This window comes from Peromyscus californicus, unplaced genomic scaffold (genome assembly GCF_007827085.1).
Source record: "Peromyscus californicus insignis strain IS unplaced genomic scaffold, ASM782708v3 Scaffold_2__1_contigs__length_46816999, whole genome shotgun sequence".
In the NCBI taxonomy this organism is placed as follows: Eukaryota; Metazoa; Chordata; class Mammalia; order Rodentia; family Cricetidae; genus Peromyscus; species Peromyscus californicus.
In genome coordinates, this window is record NW_026294540.1 from 21,353,027 (window position 1) to 21,371,692 (window position 18,666).

An 18,666-nucleotide genomic window follows, 5' to 3' on the forward strand; every position below is an offset into this window, starting at 1 on the left:
TTCAAGGTCCAGTGCCGTAACACTAGCAACCACAGCTATCCTCCTTGATGAGAGATGAAGGTATAACAGGGAGGCTCATGAATGGGATCAGTGCACTCATAAAAGACCCAAGGAAGCTAGCTGGTCCCTTTAACTGTGTAAAGACATAAATACAGACCAGGTCTTCACTAGACACCTAGTCTGCTGGTGCCTTGACCTGGGACTTCCTAGGTCTCAGAACCATAAGCACTAAATTCTACATCGCCATTACTCATCCAGTCTCAGGCATTTTGTCATAGGAGTGAAAGGGGGCTAAGAAAGAGTCAGTCACCTTTCCAGGCTTATGACATTTGTAAGTGACGTGTTTGCCTACATCTTACTCCTGTGAAAGCTGACATCTGTCTGTTCATGGGAAACTTCCGGCACCTGCCATGGACTTGTCTTGAGGATCCGTTCCTTCCAGAGGCTCTACAGCACATTTGCTTGCAGAAAAATTACCAGTGTGTCCCATCTTGCTACCTACCGAGGGATATATGAAGAGCAAATGTGACTGAGTGTGAAGGACCCAGAAAAATACATGCCCTTTGTCCTAGTTATATTTCTGTTACTATGATTAAAACACCTGGAGGCAAGAAGCTCAGAGGAAGGAAGATTCATTTCAACTCACAATCCAGGTTACAGTCTATCACTGCGGAGAAGTCAGGGCAGGAGCCTCGAACAGCTAATCACATCATCTCCACAGTCAAGAGCAGAGAGAAAGGCATGCATGCATGCTTGCTCACTTGTCTGTCTGCCTATGCTAAGCTTTATTTCTCTACTCTTACGCAGTTCAAAACCCCCTGCCTAAAGAATGGTGCCACCCACAGTGAGCTGGGTCTTCCCAAATCAATTAACAACCAAGACAATCCCCCACATGTACAATATAACATGTCTAAAAGGAAATAAGAACAGGTAAATACTGGGTGAGAACGAAGGGCTGAACACATGTGGTGGACACATGTATTGAATCATGAAAGAAGATATAAAACTATTTGTTTTTATAGTTTTAACTCTGTCATGGATTTTTCATTTTTCATTTGTTTGTTTTTCCTTGGTGGATAAGTCCATAAAAATACATTCGTGCCAGGTGGTGGTGGCGCACGCCTTTAATCCCAGCACTCAGGAGGCATCTCTGTGAGTTTGAGGCCAGCCTGGGCTACCAAGTGAGATCCAGGACAGGTACCAAAACTACATGGAGAAACCCTGTGTTGAAAAACCAAAAAGAAAAAAAAAGAAAAAGAAAAAGAAAAGAAAATGAACCACCGCAACCCCAAGCTGGATGAGTCATGACGTTACAATTGTGATAGTCCCATTGCCGAGACATGGACATGTCCATCTCTGAGATCCTGGGATCAAAGTAGAGCCAGGGTGAGGACACACTCCTTGAGAGTGGGCTGTGGGGATGGCTGAGCAGATAAAGTGCTTGTTGTGTGCACACTGGAGGGCTGGAGTCCAGATTCTCAGAACCCAAGTGAAAGCCAGGCAAGTATGATGGCTGCCTGGAATCCAGCACTTGGGAGGCAGAGACAAGGGATCCCTGAGGCAAGCTAGCTAGCCAGACTAGCTGGAGTCAGTGAGAAACCCTGCCTCAGTACCTAAAGAGGAGAATGATCCAGGGAGACACATAATATCAGCCTACACCTGTGTGTGCACACACACATACACACATGTATGTATGGACACGTACACACAAGGGTGCCTATACACACGTGAACACACATGGATACCTGCAAGCACAACACACACACGGAATGTAATAACACGGAAGGCTAGCTTTACTAGCTTAAATAATGTACTTGGTGACTATGAGGAACAGGACTGGAATGAGAGGGGTGGGGGGGTGGGGGAACAGAGGTGAGAGCAAGAGGCTTCGAGAAGATCGGAGGAGGTTTAAAAGGGATGTTTTTGCGGTATCTGGAAGCATTTACAGGCAACGCTGTGGTGAGATAAAAGGAAGGAAACAAGGAGGCTAAAAACACATTAGAAGCAGGAGAAGGCTCAGAATACCAAAGCGTGGAACTCCAAACATTGCTCCAAGTTGTGCATCCGTGAAGAGGATGCTGGAGGGAGGAACAGCTCTATGGCTTTTAACTCCATTGTCCAAACGTTCCCACTTTCTGCCTCTTCCATTCAGAGCTCCCCCTCGAGTGCCAGTGAGGTGGCTCAGTGGGTAGAGACACTTGCTGCCACGCTCGATAACCTGCGTTCGCTCCCTGACACCCACGTGAGAGAACTGACCCACCCAATGGTCCTCTGATCGCCACACATGTTCCATGGCATGCACGGCCACAAATAGACACACACACACCAAACAAATAATAAAAATATTTCTACTTTAAAAAATAGTGAGTACAAGTTACATGGTAAGGAAGCCTCATGAGGACTACAAGTGGTTTTCCCCAATTAAGATGGCATCCGGGCTCCTACGCATACAGAGGGCAGTCAAGGCCTGGGAAGATGGCTCGGTGGGTAACGTGCTTGCCATGCAGTCATGAGGACCTGAATTCAACCCCTAAGACTCAGTTTTTAAAATAATAATGCTCAGTACAAACTTGTAATCCTAGTGCTGGGGAGGCAGAGACAGGCAGGTCCCAAGGGTTTACTAGCTAGCGAGCCTAGCCTATTGGGCAAGTTCCAGGTGAGTGACAAAGCCTATCTCAAAAACAAAGAAAGAAAGAAAGAAGGAAAGAAAGGAAGGAAGGAAGGAAAGAGAGAGACAGACAGAGAGACAGAGAGAGAGAGAGAGAGAGAGAGAGAGAGAGAGAGAGAGAGAGAGAGAGAGAAGAAGAAAAAAGTAGTTAGCACCTGAGGAATGGTATCCGAACTGAGCCAGTCCTTTTGACCTACACATTCACACACAGAGAGAGAGAGGGGAGGAGAGAGGGAGGGAAGGAGGGAGGAGGGGGAGAGAGAAACAAGCAGTCAAAAATCTGGTATCTGCAGCCGACCCTAACAACATGTGAATTTAAGCGATAAAATTTGTCTACAGGCTGGAGTGTGTTTTTCTTTCATTATGTTTCTTATTTACTGTGATATTGATTCGGAATGCTCTGAAGCCAGCAAACCTCTTCCCCTGAAATAGCAGGAGTTGCCATCATTAAGGAATAAAAAAAAAAAAAAAGAAAAAAAGAAAAAGAAAAGCAGAGCAAAACGGAAGACAGGAAAATCTCCCAAGGCCACAGGGAGGCGTCTCAGCACCAGGCTGCTCCTTCCTTGAGTTTTCTTTCTATGCAGGTGGCAGTCAAGGATGGAATAACTAGAGCAAATTGTGTGACCAGTTGCCTATCTCTGGCATTGTGGGGTCTGGACTCTACACAGTGAAAGTCCTATGCCAAACGCTCAGTGAGTTTTCAGGAAATGCCCACATTGTGAAGTGTTGCATGAGTGTTCTATAGACAGCCTGTAGAAATGGACACATCGCTTCTACCTAAGGGAAACATATAAAGATACATAATAGAGATATGAGGCACAACTCTATTAGGATGGTAATGCTCTACAACAGCAGCTCTCAACCTCCCTAATACTTCGACCCTTTAATACCTTTCCTCATGTTGTGGTGGCCACCAATTATCTTTGTTGGTATTTCATAACTGCAATTTTCCTACTGTTATGACTCTTAATGTAAATATCTGTGTTTTCTGATGGTCTTTGGGGGTCATGACCCACAGGTTGACAACCACTGCTCTACAAGGATCAGGACCATTTCCCCAGAATCCAGGTTTTTTTAAAAAAAAATTTGCCAGACATGGTGATGTTTATTAGCAATTCTAGGCCAGGAAAGGTGGAAACTGGTGGGTCCCTGGAATGCGCTGGATAGCCAGTCTAATCTACTTACCAAGGTGCTGACAAGTCAGAGACCTGTCTCAGAAACAAATGAACAACAGCAAAAGTGAACAGCAAATCAGGAGCTGAATCTCTCTGTAAGGGGCTGAGTGCATGTCCCACTGGTAGAGCACCTGCCTAGAGTCCCCCAGTGAGGGGCTGGGGTGTGGCTCAGTGGTAGAGCACCTGCCTAGAATCCCCTAGTGAGGGGCTGGGGTGTGGCTCAGTGGTAGAGCACCTGCCTAGAATCCCCCAGTGAGGGGCTGGGGTGTGGCTCAGTGGTAGAGCACCTGCCTAGAATCCCCCAGTGAGGGGCTGGGGTGTGGCTCAGTGGTAGAGCACCTGCCTAGAATCCCCCAGTGAGGGGCTGGGGTGTGGCTCAGTGGTAGAGCACCTGCCTAGAATCCCCCAGTGAAGGGCTGAGTGTGGCTCAGTGGAAGAGTGATAACCAAGAAAGCCCCAGTGAGGGGCTGGGGACATTGCTCAGCAGTAAAGCACTTGCACAGAATCCCCCAGTAATGGGCTTCATGCGGCCCTAGGACTAATCTTCAGGAATTGAAATATAAATAAATAAAAACCACAGTAGAACTAAATATAAACACAACCACAAAATACAACAACTACAAGGCCAGGGTGAGCTCTTCAGATCCAATTCAAGTCAATGGGTGTCCTGATTATAATGGTGGAGCAGAGTTCTGTAAGTCATTACCATTAAGGGAAACTGAGGTAGAGGCCCAAAGGACTTAGTGCCTCATTTCATCATTTCTTACAAGTTTATATTTGCTTCAGATTAAATGGTTTTTGTTGCTTCTGTATTTGTCCTGTTTTCTTTTTTCAAAGGTTTATTTTTAATTGTGTGTGTGTGTCTCCGTGGGTGCACATGAGTGGAGGCAGGCGTCCACAAAGACCAGAAGGAAGTGTCAAACCCCTAGAGCTGGAGTTACAGGGAGTTGTAAACCATTCAAATTCAGCTCCTCTGCAAGATCAGCAAATGCTTTTTTTTTTTTTTTTTTTTTTTTTGGTTTTTTGAGACAGGGTTTCTCTGTGTAGTTTTGGTGCCTGTCCTGGATCTCTCTCTGTAGACCAGGCTGACCTCGAACTCACAGAGATCCGCCTGACTCTGCCTCCCGAGTGCTGGGATTAAAGGCGTGTGCCACCGCCGTCCGGCCAGCAAGTGCTCTTAACCACTGAACCTTCTCTTGAGGTTCTTCTTTTTAAACCAGGTGACATAGAAGGTTTGCCTGGGGCGCTCTCTCTCCCTCCCTCTCCTCTCTCTCCCTCTCCATCTCTCTCTTTCTCTCTCTCTCTCTCTCAAATGTATATACATGGTTCTTACCACTTCCTTCCTCACAAATCCTAAAAGTACAAGCATGGAAATGCAAATGTGTCATCAAGCTGTGATAACAGAGCCACCAAGCAGGTGCTGCCACACTGCCGTGATCTGGTTAGAGGCGACAACAGGAATCATTTATGATTAGGGAAGCTCTTTCGGGGCAGGAAGAAAGGTAGGTGATGTTCACAGGATGAGTGCCTGGCCAAACATGGAGCTGTGTGATAACCTGGCATCTCCCACCCCAGTCAATCAGGGCCTCACCAACCCAGGGAGAATGTTATCTGCCCCAAACACAAGACTTCTTCTATCTCCGCAATTATAGACTCAGAAGAAAAGCAAACAATGCCAGGTGGATGCTTTTTTCAAAATCCTTCCTGGAAGGCCAGAGGGTAGAACCTCCCACTCAAAAAAAAAAAAAGTTTTCTAACCCAAGCCATACTACTTTCAACTTTTGAACACAACTGAACAAGAGAGGATACCCACCGCCAGGTGTACTTGTTCGAAAGACAGTATCAATGATAAGTTATATAACCAACTGCATCACAGAAACCCACAAGATGATGCCTGGTCGCAGGTAATGTGTTAGGCAGATTTCTGACGCTAAAATGAATATCTTCTTTTTTTATACACATGAAAAGAAAAGGTCTATTTTGGTTCACAGTTTTAGATATTTTAGTCCATGGTACTGTCTACTCAACTTCATAAAATGTGTGATAATCACCAGATATGGTGGTGGTCCACACTCTTGAGTCCCAGCCCTGGAGAAGCTGAGGCAGGAGGAACATGAGTTCAAGGTCAGCCTGGGCTATATAGTAAGACTCCATCTAAACAAAATAATAAAAACAACCAAGTATGGAGAAGGAGTTCATCAATACAGCACCTGCCTAGAATCCCCAGGGAGGGGCTGGGGTGTGGCTCAGTGATAAAGCACCTGCCTAGAATCTCCCAGTGAGGGGCTGTGGTGTGGCTCAGTGTAGGGCACCTGCCTAGAATCCCCCAGTGAGGGGCTGGGAGTGTGGCTCAGTGGTAGAGCACCTGCCTAGAATTCCCCAGTGAGGGGCTGGGGGTTTGGCTCAGTGGTAGGGCACCTGCCTAGAATCCCCCAGTGAGGGGCTGGGGTGTGGCTCAGTGGTAGAGCACCTGCCTAGAATCCCCCAGTGAGGGGCTGGGGTGTGGCTCAGTGATAGAGCACCTGCCTAGAATCCCCCAGTGAGGGGCTGGGGGTGTGGCACAGTGGTAGAGCATCTGCCTAGAATCCTCCAGTGAGGGGCTGGGGCGTGGCTCAGTGGTGAGGACCTGCCTAGAATCCCCCAGTGAGGGGCTGGGGTGTGGCTCAGTACAGAGCACTAGCCTAGACTCTTCCCTGTGAGAGGCTGAAGGCATAAGGCAGCAAGGTCCTAGGTTTCATCCTCAACACCACAGAAAGAGGACTAATATCAATTAAAATTAGGATCAAACAGAACACAAGAGATCACATTTTAACCATCTGAGGTGTTGAGCTCAACAGCACAGAGTGCTGTACAGCCACCATCTTCAGGACTTCACTCACTATCACTGAACTCTGGTGCTCATTAAATGCTAAATCTCCACCCTTTCCCAACTCCTGGGGTCACTGCGAGTAGAAAACGAGGCTCAACAGACATCCTAGACGTCTGGAGCAAACTCCCAACTCAGAAGACAAAACATAAAGATCAGAGAGAGAAAGGCCATTTGTGGAAATGGACTGTCCAGGAAGAAGAACTAAAAGCAAAATCACACACACATACACACACACACACACACACACACACACACACACACACACATACATACACACACACACACACACACACACACACACACACACACACACACAAAGTATTACCATCCTGCAGGGAATAAGAAAACATATTGCTTCCATTAAGTCAAGACAATATGTTATAGAAGGGAACTTTTGAGAAATTTAAAAAAAAAAAAAAAGACCGCTGGGAACTAAGGCTATGATGGCAGGAGTTTAGGACAGTGGGAGAAAAAGAAAATGGAAGAAAAAGCAAGGAGGCAGAAGAAAAGGATTTTTATAAGAAAAGATGGAGAAATTGGAGAGTTACGCTCAGTGAGTGGTTCTCAACCTTCCTAATGCTGCTGCTCTTTAGTATATATAATTCCTCATGTGGTGGTGACCGTCAACCATAAAATTCTTTTCATTGCTACTTCCTAACTGTCATTTTGCTACTGTTATGAATCATAATATAAATATCTGATATGCGGGATATCTGACATGCGACCCCCAAAGGGGTCATGACCCCGGGGCTGAGGACTACTGAGCTAGGACATCCTAGGCTGGACCAATGGGAGACACGGAATGAGGGAAGGAAGAAGACATGAGGAGAGAGTGTTCCAGTTTGCTATCTGTTGCTGTGACAAAACATTCCAACAAAAGGAATCCTGCGGAGGTAAGAGTTTGTCTTATACTTCCAGGCCACAGAAACCCACAAGATGATGCCTGGTAGCAGGTAATGTGCATCGATTAATGGTCAAAACGAATCTTCCATAGACCTGGTCATGGGCCAATCTGATGGGCTATCTCTTCCTTGAAGCTCTCCAGTCAGATGCCCATAGGTTGTGTTGATAAAGCTAACTAGGAGAGGGTACAAATGCTCATGTATGGAACTGATGGGTAGGAGAAAGACATTTAAGTAGAGGGGGACTGTGAGGGGTGTTGGGAGGGAAAAAGAGGAGAGAGACGAGAAGAGTCATTGAGCAGTGAATATCACCAAAGTGTATTATTTGCATGTATGAAAATGGTATAACTAATGCATTTCCCCATATACTTAATATATATCAATGAAAGCAAACAGACAAATGAACCAATTAGGTGTGCTGATGTTCACCTGTGTCCCAGCACTCGGGAGGTGGAGACAAGAGATCACGTGTTCCAGGGCAGACTGGGTTTCATAGAATTCTCCGAAACGAAATGAATGAATCAACCCAGATACAGTCACTATTCCTGTAATTCCAGCCCTTGAGAGACAGGGGCATCACTATGAGTATGAGGGCTTCCTAGAGTACAGGATAAAACCCTGTCTGAAAAAACGTCTAGGGGTTGGAGACTGATTTCAGTGGTTAAGAGCACTTGCTGCTCTTTCAGAGGACTTAAGTTGACATTGCAGCACCCATGATGTTCAGTACTGCCTATAGCTCCAGTTCCAGGGCATCGGAAGCCTTTCTCAGGCCTAACAAGGGTACCCACAATGTGGACATACATACACGCACACACACACCAATGAAAATAGAATCCATCTTTTCTTTAAAAAAAATCTGGAGGCTGATTTTTAAAAAGTTAAAGTGCTTGCCACACACACATGAAGATCAGAGTTGGGATAACCCAGAAACTCAAAATGGTGGCCCTGGTGGCCCACCTACATTCTAGACCTGAAAGGCAGAGGCAGGTGATCCCTGAGACTAGTCACATTGACCAGCTTTGGGTTTGACTAAGAGATCCTGTCGCAATGAATGGAATGAGTGGAAGAGTCATGGAGGGTGATCCCTGACAGCAATCTTGAGCCTCCTCCTGTGTGTACACACACACACACACACACACACACACACACACACACACACACACACACAACATATGTGCCATCTTAGAGTTTCTATTGATGTGATACAACAGTTTTATCAAAAGAAACACAGGGAGGAAAGAGTTTATTTCAGTTTACAACTCTCGTGAAGGGACTTTGGAGGCAGGAACCTGGAGGCAGGAACCTAGAAGCAGAGGCCCTGGAGGAGTGCTGCTTACTGACTTGCTCCTCATTCTTGCTGAATCTGCTTTCTTATACCATCCAGGACCATCTGCCCATGGGTGGCACTGCCCACAGTGGGCTGGACCCTCCCCCTCAATCACGACTTAAGAAAATGTCTTACAGATTTGCCTACAGGCCAATCTTGTGGAGGCATTTTTCTCACTGAAGAAACTTTCTTCCCAGATATGTCCAGGTTTGTGTCAAGTTAACAAAAATCAAGTAGCGCGTGTGTGTGTGTGTGTGTGTGTGTGTGTGTGTGTGTGTGTGTGTGTGTATGTGTGTGTGTGTGTGTGTGTGTGTGTGTGTGTGTGTGTGTGTGTGTATGCATACACATGAAAAATGGACAAGAAAAGCAACCTAAAGTTATACTGGGGTTAGTCTTCTGGAGGAAACCTGACCTGTACCAGGTTCATCATTGTAACATTCAAAGCTCTAGGAGAAAATGATTCTATAAGCTTCCAGAGAGGAAGAAGAATGGGGGGGGGGGGGGCAGGGGGAAGGTGCATGCAAAAGATCAGGGATCAAAATGTCTTTGATTCTTCTTTAAAAAAAAAACAGCAGAAGGAAAATATTAGAGCAAAGCTATCAACATTCTTAAACAAAGTTACATTTAACTCTACTATGCCATCTATCCTGCAGAAGACAGGGGAAATGTCATCTTTAGACTTTATCTCAAATGGTTTTCTCTGCCTCGAAGTCTTCTTCTTCCAAAGCTTCTAGATGTGGTGCTTTACCTGCATAAGTATACTAATGGAGAAAAAGAAAGGCACAGGGGTGAAGCGTTGGAGAGGAGGCAGGAAACTGCCGCAAGGATGCGGGAAGGAGTTCCAAGTGACAGCGGTGCAGAGATCAGCTCTGTAGCAGAGCACTTGGGAATCCAGGTAGAGTTCGCAGGTGTCACTTCTTCAAGCAGTCTCCTCCAGTTCCTTATATCTACTGCTGAGCCACACCCCAGCCCCTCACTGGGGATTCTAGGCAGGTGCTCTACCGCTGAGCCACAGTCCAGCCCCTCACTGGGGGATTCTAGGCAGGTGCTCCACCACTGAGCCACACCTCAGCCCCTCACTGGGGGATTCTAGGCAGGTGCTCTACCACTGAGCCACATCCCCAGGCCCTCACTGGGGGATTCTAGGCAGGGCCTCTAGTACTCATTTATATTTCAAGGTCTTTTATACTTTATAAAAAATTTGAGACTATGTTGCCTAGGCTGATCTTCAGCTCAGTATGTAATGTATTCAGGTCTTGAACTTATGATCCTCCTGTCTCAGCTTCTCTTGTTTCTGGAGTCTTCCCTAGGCCTGTTCTTAGGTCTGCTTCCCTTGGCCTGGCTAATGAATGCCTAATGTGGAATCAGATTGGCATGGAAGTATCAAGAGAACGATTTTCAGGAGGAAACTGTCCTCACTACCAAATGCTATGAGGCCAGTAAGCGGAAACTGGATCTGATGAGGAGAAAGTATTGACTGTTTTTGCTTGAGTGATTTGGTGTGATGTATCAAGTGAAAGAATTGCATACTACCTGAACTTAACCTATCACAGATCAGGGTAACATTGTCTGACAATTTCTCACAAAGATAAACAAAGTCACTGAAGGTTAACACTCAGTGTCAATGTGCAACCTGAATGAAGAATGACCTCACATAAAAGGAAAACACTCTGGGCTAGAGAGGTAGCCCACTGGGTGAAGGCACCTTCGGGCAAGCCTGACCACCTGCGTTCCATCCCCGGGAGTCACATGACGGGAGGAGGAAATCAGTTTCCATAGCTTTTCCTCTGACTTCAAATACGCACTATCATGCGTGCGCGCCACCTCCCTAAAAAAATTAAATATAATTAAAATTTTTAAATCAGGGTTGGAGAGAGGGCTCAGCAGTAAGGAGCACTGGCCACTCTTCCAGAGGACCTGAGTTCAATTCCCAGGACCCACACAGTGGCTCGTAACTCTAACTAACTGCAGTCCTAGGGGATCTGATGCCCTCTTCCAGTCTCTGAACCACCAGGCACAAACCTGGTGCACAGACATACATACAGTGGAAACACCCATAGACATAAAGTAATTTTAAAAGAAAAAACATTGAACACTCTAACATGGGCTATATATCCCCTTATTTACCTACTGCCTGAGACCAGCTGAGGCATAATGTAACTTCAAGATGGACCATTCAGACCCCCTTACAATGATGTCTGCAGACATGTTTATATAAAAACAGAAGTGATTACATTTTACACCTCAGCGGGGAGGTGAAAAAAGGGAGACTATTAACTTGTTTGCATTATCAGATCTTAACTACATAAAGTCCACACTTAAAAGGAAGAGAGTATGAACGAATTCATCTCTGGTTAGTGTCTGTTTTTCCAATTACATTTGCTTTTTGATAGGTCCACATTTTCCTACAAAGAATATTCATTCCTTTTAATATCAGAAAACAATTATCAGTCTGGAAAAAAAATAGAGAACGTTTTATCAAATTTCAACACAAGTTCAATGAGATTAACACCATGAATCTTGAAGAACTAAACTTGAGATGAAAAAAAAATGCTTTTAAGGTAAAGAGACTGTTCTGCAAAGGTGAACACTATGGTGAATAAAGAGGGCTTGTGGTTGCAGATCTACAGCAACAGAACAATTCAAAACAGACAAGAAGCAGAAACCCAACACTATTAAGAAGCCATGAAGAAGAAGCAGTCTTTGTAGGAGATTTGAAAATATCATCACCACAGAGATTTAACATATACTCAGCCCAGAGTCTCCCTAAGCATACACACAAGTGATGTTCAAGAATTTAGTACTGCCATTATACTGTGTGGGGTTATTAAATAGAAGGTATCTACATAGGAGTAGATAGGAAGAAGGTCTCAATAAAACAAAAACAACAGATAGGGCACTGAATTCTGTGAAAGGGAAAGTGTTTGTAGACTGTCGAAAATACAGAGACCAGAGGCCAGAAATGATAAGAAAGAAATGGTATTTATATAGTCAACTCTGATCCCCTGGGTCATTGAGGTCAATAAAGGATGATAAAGAGAACTTAACCTTATGGTCTGCCTCAATCAAACACTTCTCCTTTCTTCTCCACTAATTATCATTTGTTAATACAAAGATTTATTTTGTTTTATTTAGATTATGTGTATGTATATATGTCCGCCTGTGGGTATGTGCACGTAAGTGCAGATGCACACAGAGGGAAGAGGGTGTCAGACCCCCTGCAGCTGGAGCTCAGGTCCTCTGGAAGAGCAGCAAGTGCTCTTTACCACTGAGCCAGTCTACCAGCCCCTCCACTAACCTTTAGCTGGGCCCCAAACACCACCTGAAGCAGCACCTTCAGAACCAGGCTCAAGGATTGGTTATTTCATCTAGAGATTTTAAAATGTGATCCCCACACTCTCATCAGCAGAACTACCACTGTGACTCTGAGACATAAAGTGTCACATTCCCATGCCGAGCCTCTTACAGCAGAATTTCTTTAGACATGCAGCACCAGAAGGTTCTGATACTAAAACACCTATGTAAAAAAGGTGCACAAACCCCTCCCATCTGTCCCCCAGTGTCCCCAACCCAACAATTCCAGCAAGAAACCCTTGGCTGTCAATCTTGGCACTTGATACTCTCAATTCTGGTGCAGGTTTCATTTGAGGGTGACTCTACAGAGGTTTGCCCACAATAGCCTTTTTTTTTGTTTTTTTTTTTTTTTTTTTTTTTTTTTTGTTTTGTTTTGTTTTACAGGTACATTCTTTCTCCATTCTTACATGCTGAGGAGGTTAGTTTTAAATGTCACCTTGATACAACCTAGACTCGGCAGGAAGAAATCCCTGAATGGAGGATTGCTTAGATCAGCTTGGCCTATGGGCATGTCTGTGGGGGAGTATCTTGATTGTTAATTGAGGTGGAAAGATCCACCCTGGATGTGGGAAGCATCATTTCCTGGGCTGGACGCTAAACTGTGTAAGAGTGAAGAAAGCCAGCTGAGCATAGACAGGGCAAGCAGTTAGCAACAGGTGCATTCATTCTCTCTGCTCTTGACTACGGATATGTTATGAGCAGCTGTCTCTAGAGCTCCTGTTTCTGTGGCATCCCTTCAATGATGGACTGCGACCTGGAATTACAAGCTTTATAAACCCTTCCTCTATGTCCCTTGTCATCAGGGAGCTTTACCACTGCAACCAAAATGAACATGGAACACATCCCATGCCCCATCTGTGTTCTGTCCACCAACATGAACTCCCAAATCTTTGATTCTGGTCTGTTTCTTCAAAACCCAAGTCAAGATACCTAGAGAATCCACTAAGTACCTGGTCTGCACCAGAGGTCTTCACTATCTCCTGTGGAGCTAGGGTTCTAGCTGAGAATTTTTTCTGGCTTCCCAATCATCTCCTCTAGGTGGGTTTTGTTGCTTCTTCATCATGGAGCTGTGGGGAATCACCTCTGCTCTAGGTCCTCTAGTTCTGTGTGTCATCAATAGCCACTTTACAAGTGCCATCTGTCTACCCTTCCGGGAGCTCTACCAAGCTTCCACCTCCACTCAGGGTGTCCTAGTTGGATTGTCTGTTGCCTGGCAAAAGCAACTTAGGTGAGAAAGGGTTTATTTCAGCTCACTATTTCAGGATAGAGCTCATCATGGTGGAGAAGTCAAGGTGGGAGCTTGAAGCATCACATCATGGTTAGGAGCAAGCAGAATGTATACATTCTAGTGCTCAGCTCACCTGCTCCTCTATTATACAGTCCTGACCCAGGACGCTGCTGCTCACAATGCAAGGGTCTTCCCACATCGATTCAAGCATCAAGACACACATACCCCCGACCCCATGTCAACCTCATCTAGACAATCCCTCACTGAGACTCTCTTCTCAGGTCACTCTAGATTGTGTCAAGTTGACATCTAAAATTAACCATCACTCTGGGTATGTCTCACTAAGGAATGACTAGCATCTGCACCCTGTGAACCCCAAACCCCAGGCCTGCATGGTCCAGGTATACAAGACACAATGGTACCATATGTTAATGATGCTGCCGTGGGCAGTGAGGTGCTTGCATCACACACAGCAAGAAGTCAAGCAAAGGAGTCTTCAGGGAAGTAACAGGTTGGGATACTGGAAACAACTGCGACATCGGTCAGTAAATGGAACGGGGGATGTGCAAACAGAGGTCCCTTGTTGGGGGAAGGTGTTCTACTACAGCATGAGGTCTGCAGTGAGTGTACAGGAGCCTCCGGAGAAGAACCATACTAGAGAGAGACTTTGTTAGAAAATTCTGAACTCTCAGGAATGGAAGGAAACCCTTCCTCTGAACATCAAGGTCGGGCTTAGAAGGAGGTATAGACAACAGAGTGGTCCATGATAAAGGAGAAGAGCAGGGGGGTCTAGATGTGGTTCCGTTGGCAGAGTGCCTGCCTAGCATGCATGCAGCCCTGGGTTCCATCCCCAGCACACACAAACTGGTTAGACTGGCAGGTGCCTGTCATCCCAAGACCTGGGAGGCAGAAGCAGGAGCATCAGGAGTTTATGGTCATCCTCAGCTACATGAGACTTTGTCAAGAAAGAAAGAAAGAAAGAAAGAGAGAGAGAGAGAGAGAGAGAGAGAGAGAGAGAGAGAGAGAGAGAGGGAGGGAGGAAGGAAGGAAGGAAGGAAGGAAGGAAGGAAGGAAGGAAGGAAGAAAGAAGGAAAGAGAGAGGGAGGGAGGGAGGGAGGGAGGGAGGGAGGGAGAGAGGAAAGGAGAGAGAGAGAGAGAGAGCAGGAAAGGATAACGGGAGGAAAATAATAATACTAAAATCTATTTGGTGACCAATTCTTATACACTAAACAATGACCCAGAGAAGACAAATTACTGGGCCCAGGAACACTGTTCACCAAGACTTTGGGGATCATTCAGCAGTGCTGAAGAGTCCTTTAGGGAAACCCTGCTTCTAGGCTGATCCAGACCTGATCCCCTGGAGATCAGGCTACAAAAAGGACCAAAGTGAGCTCATCTTCTTTCCAACCTGAGAGCACCTTGTGGGGTAATCCTTCTACTCAGCCTGCTCAGAGCAAGAGGCTTAGGTACCCCTAATCCTGCTTGGAAGATTAGCCTCCTGGGCCTTTGGCAGGCTCGCTCTGCGGTTGTCATGTCTGTCCTGAGCTCAGAGGGATTTCTCCCTGCGGCGAGCATAGTGAATTTTGTACATTGAGAGGAGATACAAGAGCATGGATGATCAGTGTCGACCTCTACACACCTGGCCAATGTACTTTTGTCTGATGCTGTCTCGGGACATCCTAAGAGTTTTGTAATCATCCCGTAATACTTGCTTTCTCTCTTAGCTGACTCATTGTCTCTAGATGTGCTGAATTCAAAAGACCAGAGGGCACAGCTCACTGTCACAGGCCACCGTTTTGGGCTCAGTGACCCAAATGTGTTCCTAACAGAGGGGTGTGTGTGTGTGTGTGTGTGTGTGTGTGTGTGTGTGTGTGTGTGTGGTGTGTGTGTGTGGTGTGTGTGTGGTGTGTGTGGTGTGTGGTGTTCGGGCAGGAGATTGATGTTAAGGTTTAGTGTCCACTTTTACAATCTCCACTTTTACATTTTGAGGCTGTACCTCTCACTGACCAGGAAGCTCACTGATTTATCTAGACTGGTTGGCCAATAAACTCCAAGGATTCTCCTGTCTCCACCTCACAGCCCCAGTCCTGGGATTAAGGGTGCACACCACCACGCCTGGTGTGTAGGCAGAATCTAGGGATCAAACTCAGGTCTTCAGGTATTCACAACAAGCACTCTACTGTCTGAACGATCACCAGTCCCAAGGATTTTTTTTTTTTGCTCTTGGAAAAGGTAGTGGAGGTGGAGGAGGAAGAATTCAGATTTTCCTCTTTGTGTTCTTTTGGTGATGTAAAGGGAATAGATCCAAGCTGAGGGATTTGCTCTTGTTTGGTTGATTTTCTTTTGCTCTTAAGAAAAGGTCTCACTGCGTAGCCCAGGCTGAGAAGGACTTACTACATAGCACAGCTTAGCTGTGAACACATGACCCTCCTCTATCAGCCACCCAAGTGCTAGGATTAGAGGCTTCATGGGCCATCATGATTAACTCCAGCAATTTTATTTATCCATTTATTTAATTTTGCACGTGTGTGTGCACTTATTTGGGTGTGTGCAGGTCCATGTGCACATATATGTGGATGCATGTGGAGGCCACAGGACAATCTCGGGTATCATTCCTCGGGAGCGGTCCACTTTATTTTTTGAGACAGGGTCTCTCACTGGCTTGGAGTGCACTGACTGGGTGAGGCTGGGTAGACCATGAGCCCCAGGGGTCCTCCAATGCCGGGACTATAGGCACACATCAATAGGCCATACCTGGCTTTTTAAAAACATGGGCTCTGAGAAATCAAATTCAGGTCTTCAGGCTTGTGGGGAAGGCACTCTACCTATTTCCTCCCCAGTGCATGTCTACTTAGTAATTTCATAAGAACTTGTTCTAGATTCTGTTGTGGTGGTGGTTGTTGTTGATGCTGTGATAAAGCACCTTGACCAAAAGCAGCTTAGGAGAGGGAAGAGTTTATTTGGCTCAAAATTCAAGGTTAGAGGGCTAGTCACATCCTACCTGTGGTCAAGAATGGAAGCAGATGGATCCTTGCTTTACTGTTCTCATTGGACCTTTTTTCCTGGCTTATAAAGTTCAGGATCCCTTTCTTAGGAAATGGTGCCACCCACAATGGGCCGGACCCTCCTAATTAACTAACAGTCAAGACAGTCCTCCATAGACATGCCCATGGGCCAACCTGATCTAGATAATAGACTCTCTTCCCAGGTAATTCTAGGTTGTATCCAAGCAGACAGTTAAAACTAACCAGCACAGATCCACAGAGGACCCAAATAGTAATGTACCCATGTCTGCCAAGACTCCCCCTCTTCCTCCAATATGCTCCAGGGAGCAGGAGACATGGACACCAGCATGGTTCCCTTGGGAACAGAAGTGGCATTTCTTCCCTACTGGCACGGAGTCCTACAACAGGCAGACTGTCCTCCCCCGTACCTTCATCACTGTTGTCATCCACCAAGATGATCTCCTTCAGCAGGTGTGTGGGTGTGTGATTGACAGCACTGTGGACCGACCGCAGGATCACGGACAGGGCCTCGTTCACGAAGATGAAGATGATGGATATCTGGGGCAACTCCTTGGAGTATTTGAGCTCCTTACACCTGGGGGAGGGAGGACAGGAAGGGCTGTCAGAGGAAGCAAGACGCACGCACAGGAGAGGCTGACGGCTCAGGGGTTCAAGGCCCCCCCGTTCTCTGCACAGGAGAGGCTGACGGCTCAGGGGTTCAAGGCCCCCCTGCCCCCTCCCTCCGCCCCCGCTGAGGATCCAGGTTTGGGTTCCCAGAACCTCATGGCGCAGCTCCCCAGGGCCTGTCACTCCAGTTCAAGGGGATCTGATACCATTCCTTAGCTTCAACAAAGACCTGCATTCATGTGGCTCACATACATGTCCTCAGGGATGCAAGCACATGCATATGAAATACACCTTTTAAAAAATAGTAGAAAAAGAATGCATGCAAGAGGTGGCTGAACACAGAAGATTTTAGCCCAATTTCTCACCAGGTTTTGCCAAGGAGAAAAATCATCTCTCTCTCTCTCTCCTCTCTCTCTCTCATTTTCTATTTCAAGACAAGGCCTCTGGTATCCCAGGCTGACCTCAAACTCACCACGTAGCTGAGGATAACATTGCCTTAATGGTCCTTCTCCTGTCTTCACTCCTCAGTGCTATGATAACAGGTGGGTACCACCATGTGCATATTATATATTGTGCAACTAGAGCTTGGTGCATGTTAGAAGCACTCTGCCAACTGTGCTATGCATCCAGTCTTCCCTTAGTCTTCTTTACTAACAATTGTGAAATAAACCTAAGCAATAAAGCATTAAAAGATGCAGCCTATGTCACTCAAATATATGGGGCATACATCCACCTGTACCCACCTGCATCACATCCCTGCTTCCATACTGTTAGGGCTGGAATCTGAAACGTCGCCACAGTCTAATGTCTTGAGAGGTTCATTAAAAAACAAACCCATGGCTGGGGAAATGGCTTAATTGATAAAGCCCTTGCCATGCAAACATGAGGACCTGACTCCAACCTTCAGAGCCCACATAAAGAAAAAAAATAAAAGGTTTGGTATGGTGGTACATGCTTGTCATCCCAGTGCTGGGGAGGCAGAGACAGGCAGGTCCCTGGAGTTCACTGGCTATTCAAACTATCTACTTGGTGAGTTCTACCTGGTAAGAAACCATGTTTAAAAAGCAAAACAAAATAAGGGCTGGGAAGACGCTCGCTTGCAGAACAAGTATGAGTGTAATCCATGTAAATGCCTGCTGGGCATGGCAGCCCACCAGTAATTCCAGGCTTGGATGGCAAAGACAGAGAATCCCCAGAGGAAGCAGGCTAGAGAGACAAGCTGTATTGGTAAGTTCTGGGTTTGATTGAGGGAGCCTGCCTCGGTGAATCAGATGGAAGAGTGATAGAAGACAACTCCTGACATCAATATCAGGCCTCCACATAGATGCACACACATGAGCACCCCATACACACACACACACACACACACACACACACACACACACACACACACACACACACACACACACAAACTCACACACATCCAAATAATGTACATACACACACATACACACACACGTATAAATAAAGGGACTGGAGAGATGGCTCAGTAGATAACAGCACTGGCTGCT

At 46.1% G+C, this 18,666-nt stretch overlaps 1 protein-coding gene across 1 annotated transcript in view; it reads right to left on the reverse strand.

Moving 5' to 3' along the window:
- Galnt17 (polypeptide N-acetylgalactosaminyltransferase 17) overlaps positions 1–18,666 on the reverse strand; it is a 442,332-nt gene that overhangs the window by 213,024 nt on the left and 210,642 nt on the right. Inside the window, exon 3 of the mRNA XM_052755584.1 lies at positions 16,957–17,123. Within this exon, the coding sequence (XP_052611544.1) occupies positions 16,957–17,123 (167 nt within the window). The remainder of the gene's footprint in view (positions 1–16,956; positions 17,124–18,666) is intronic.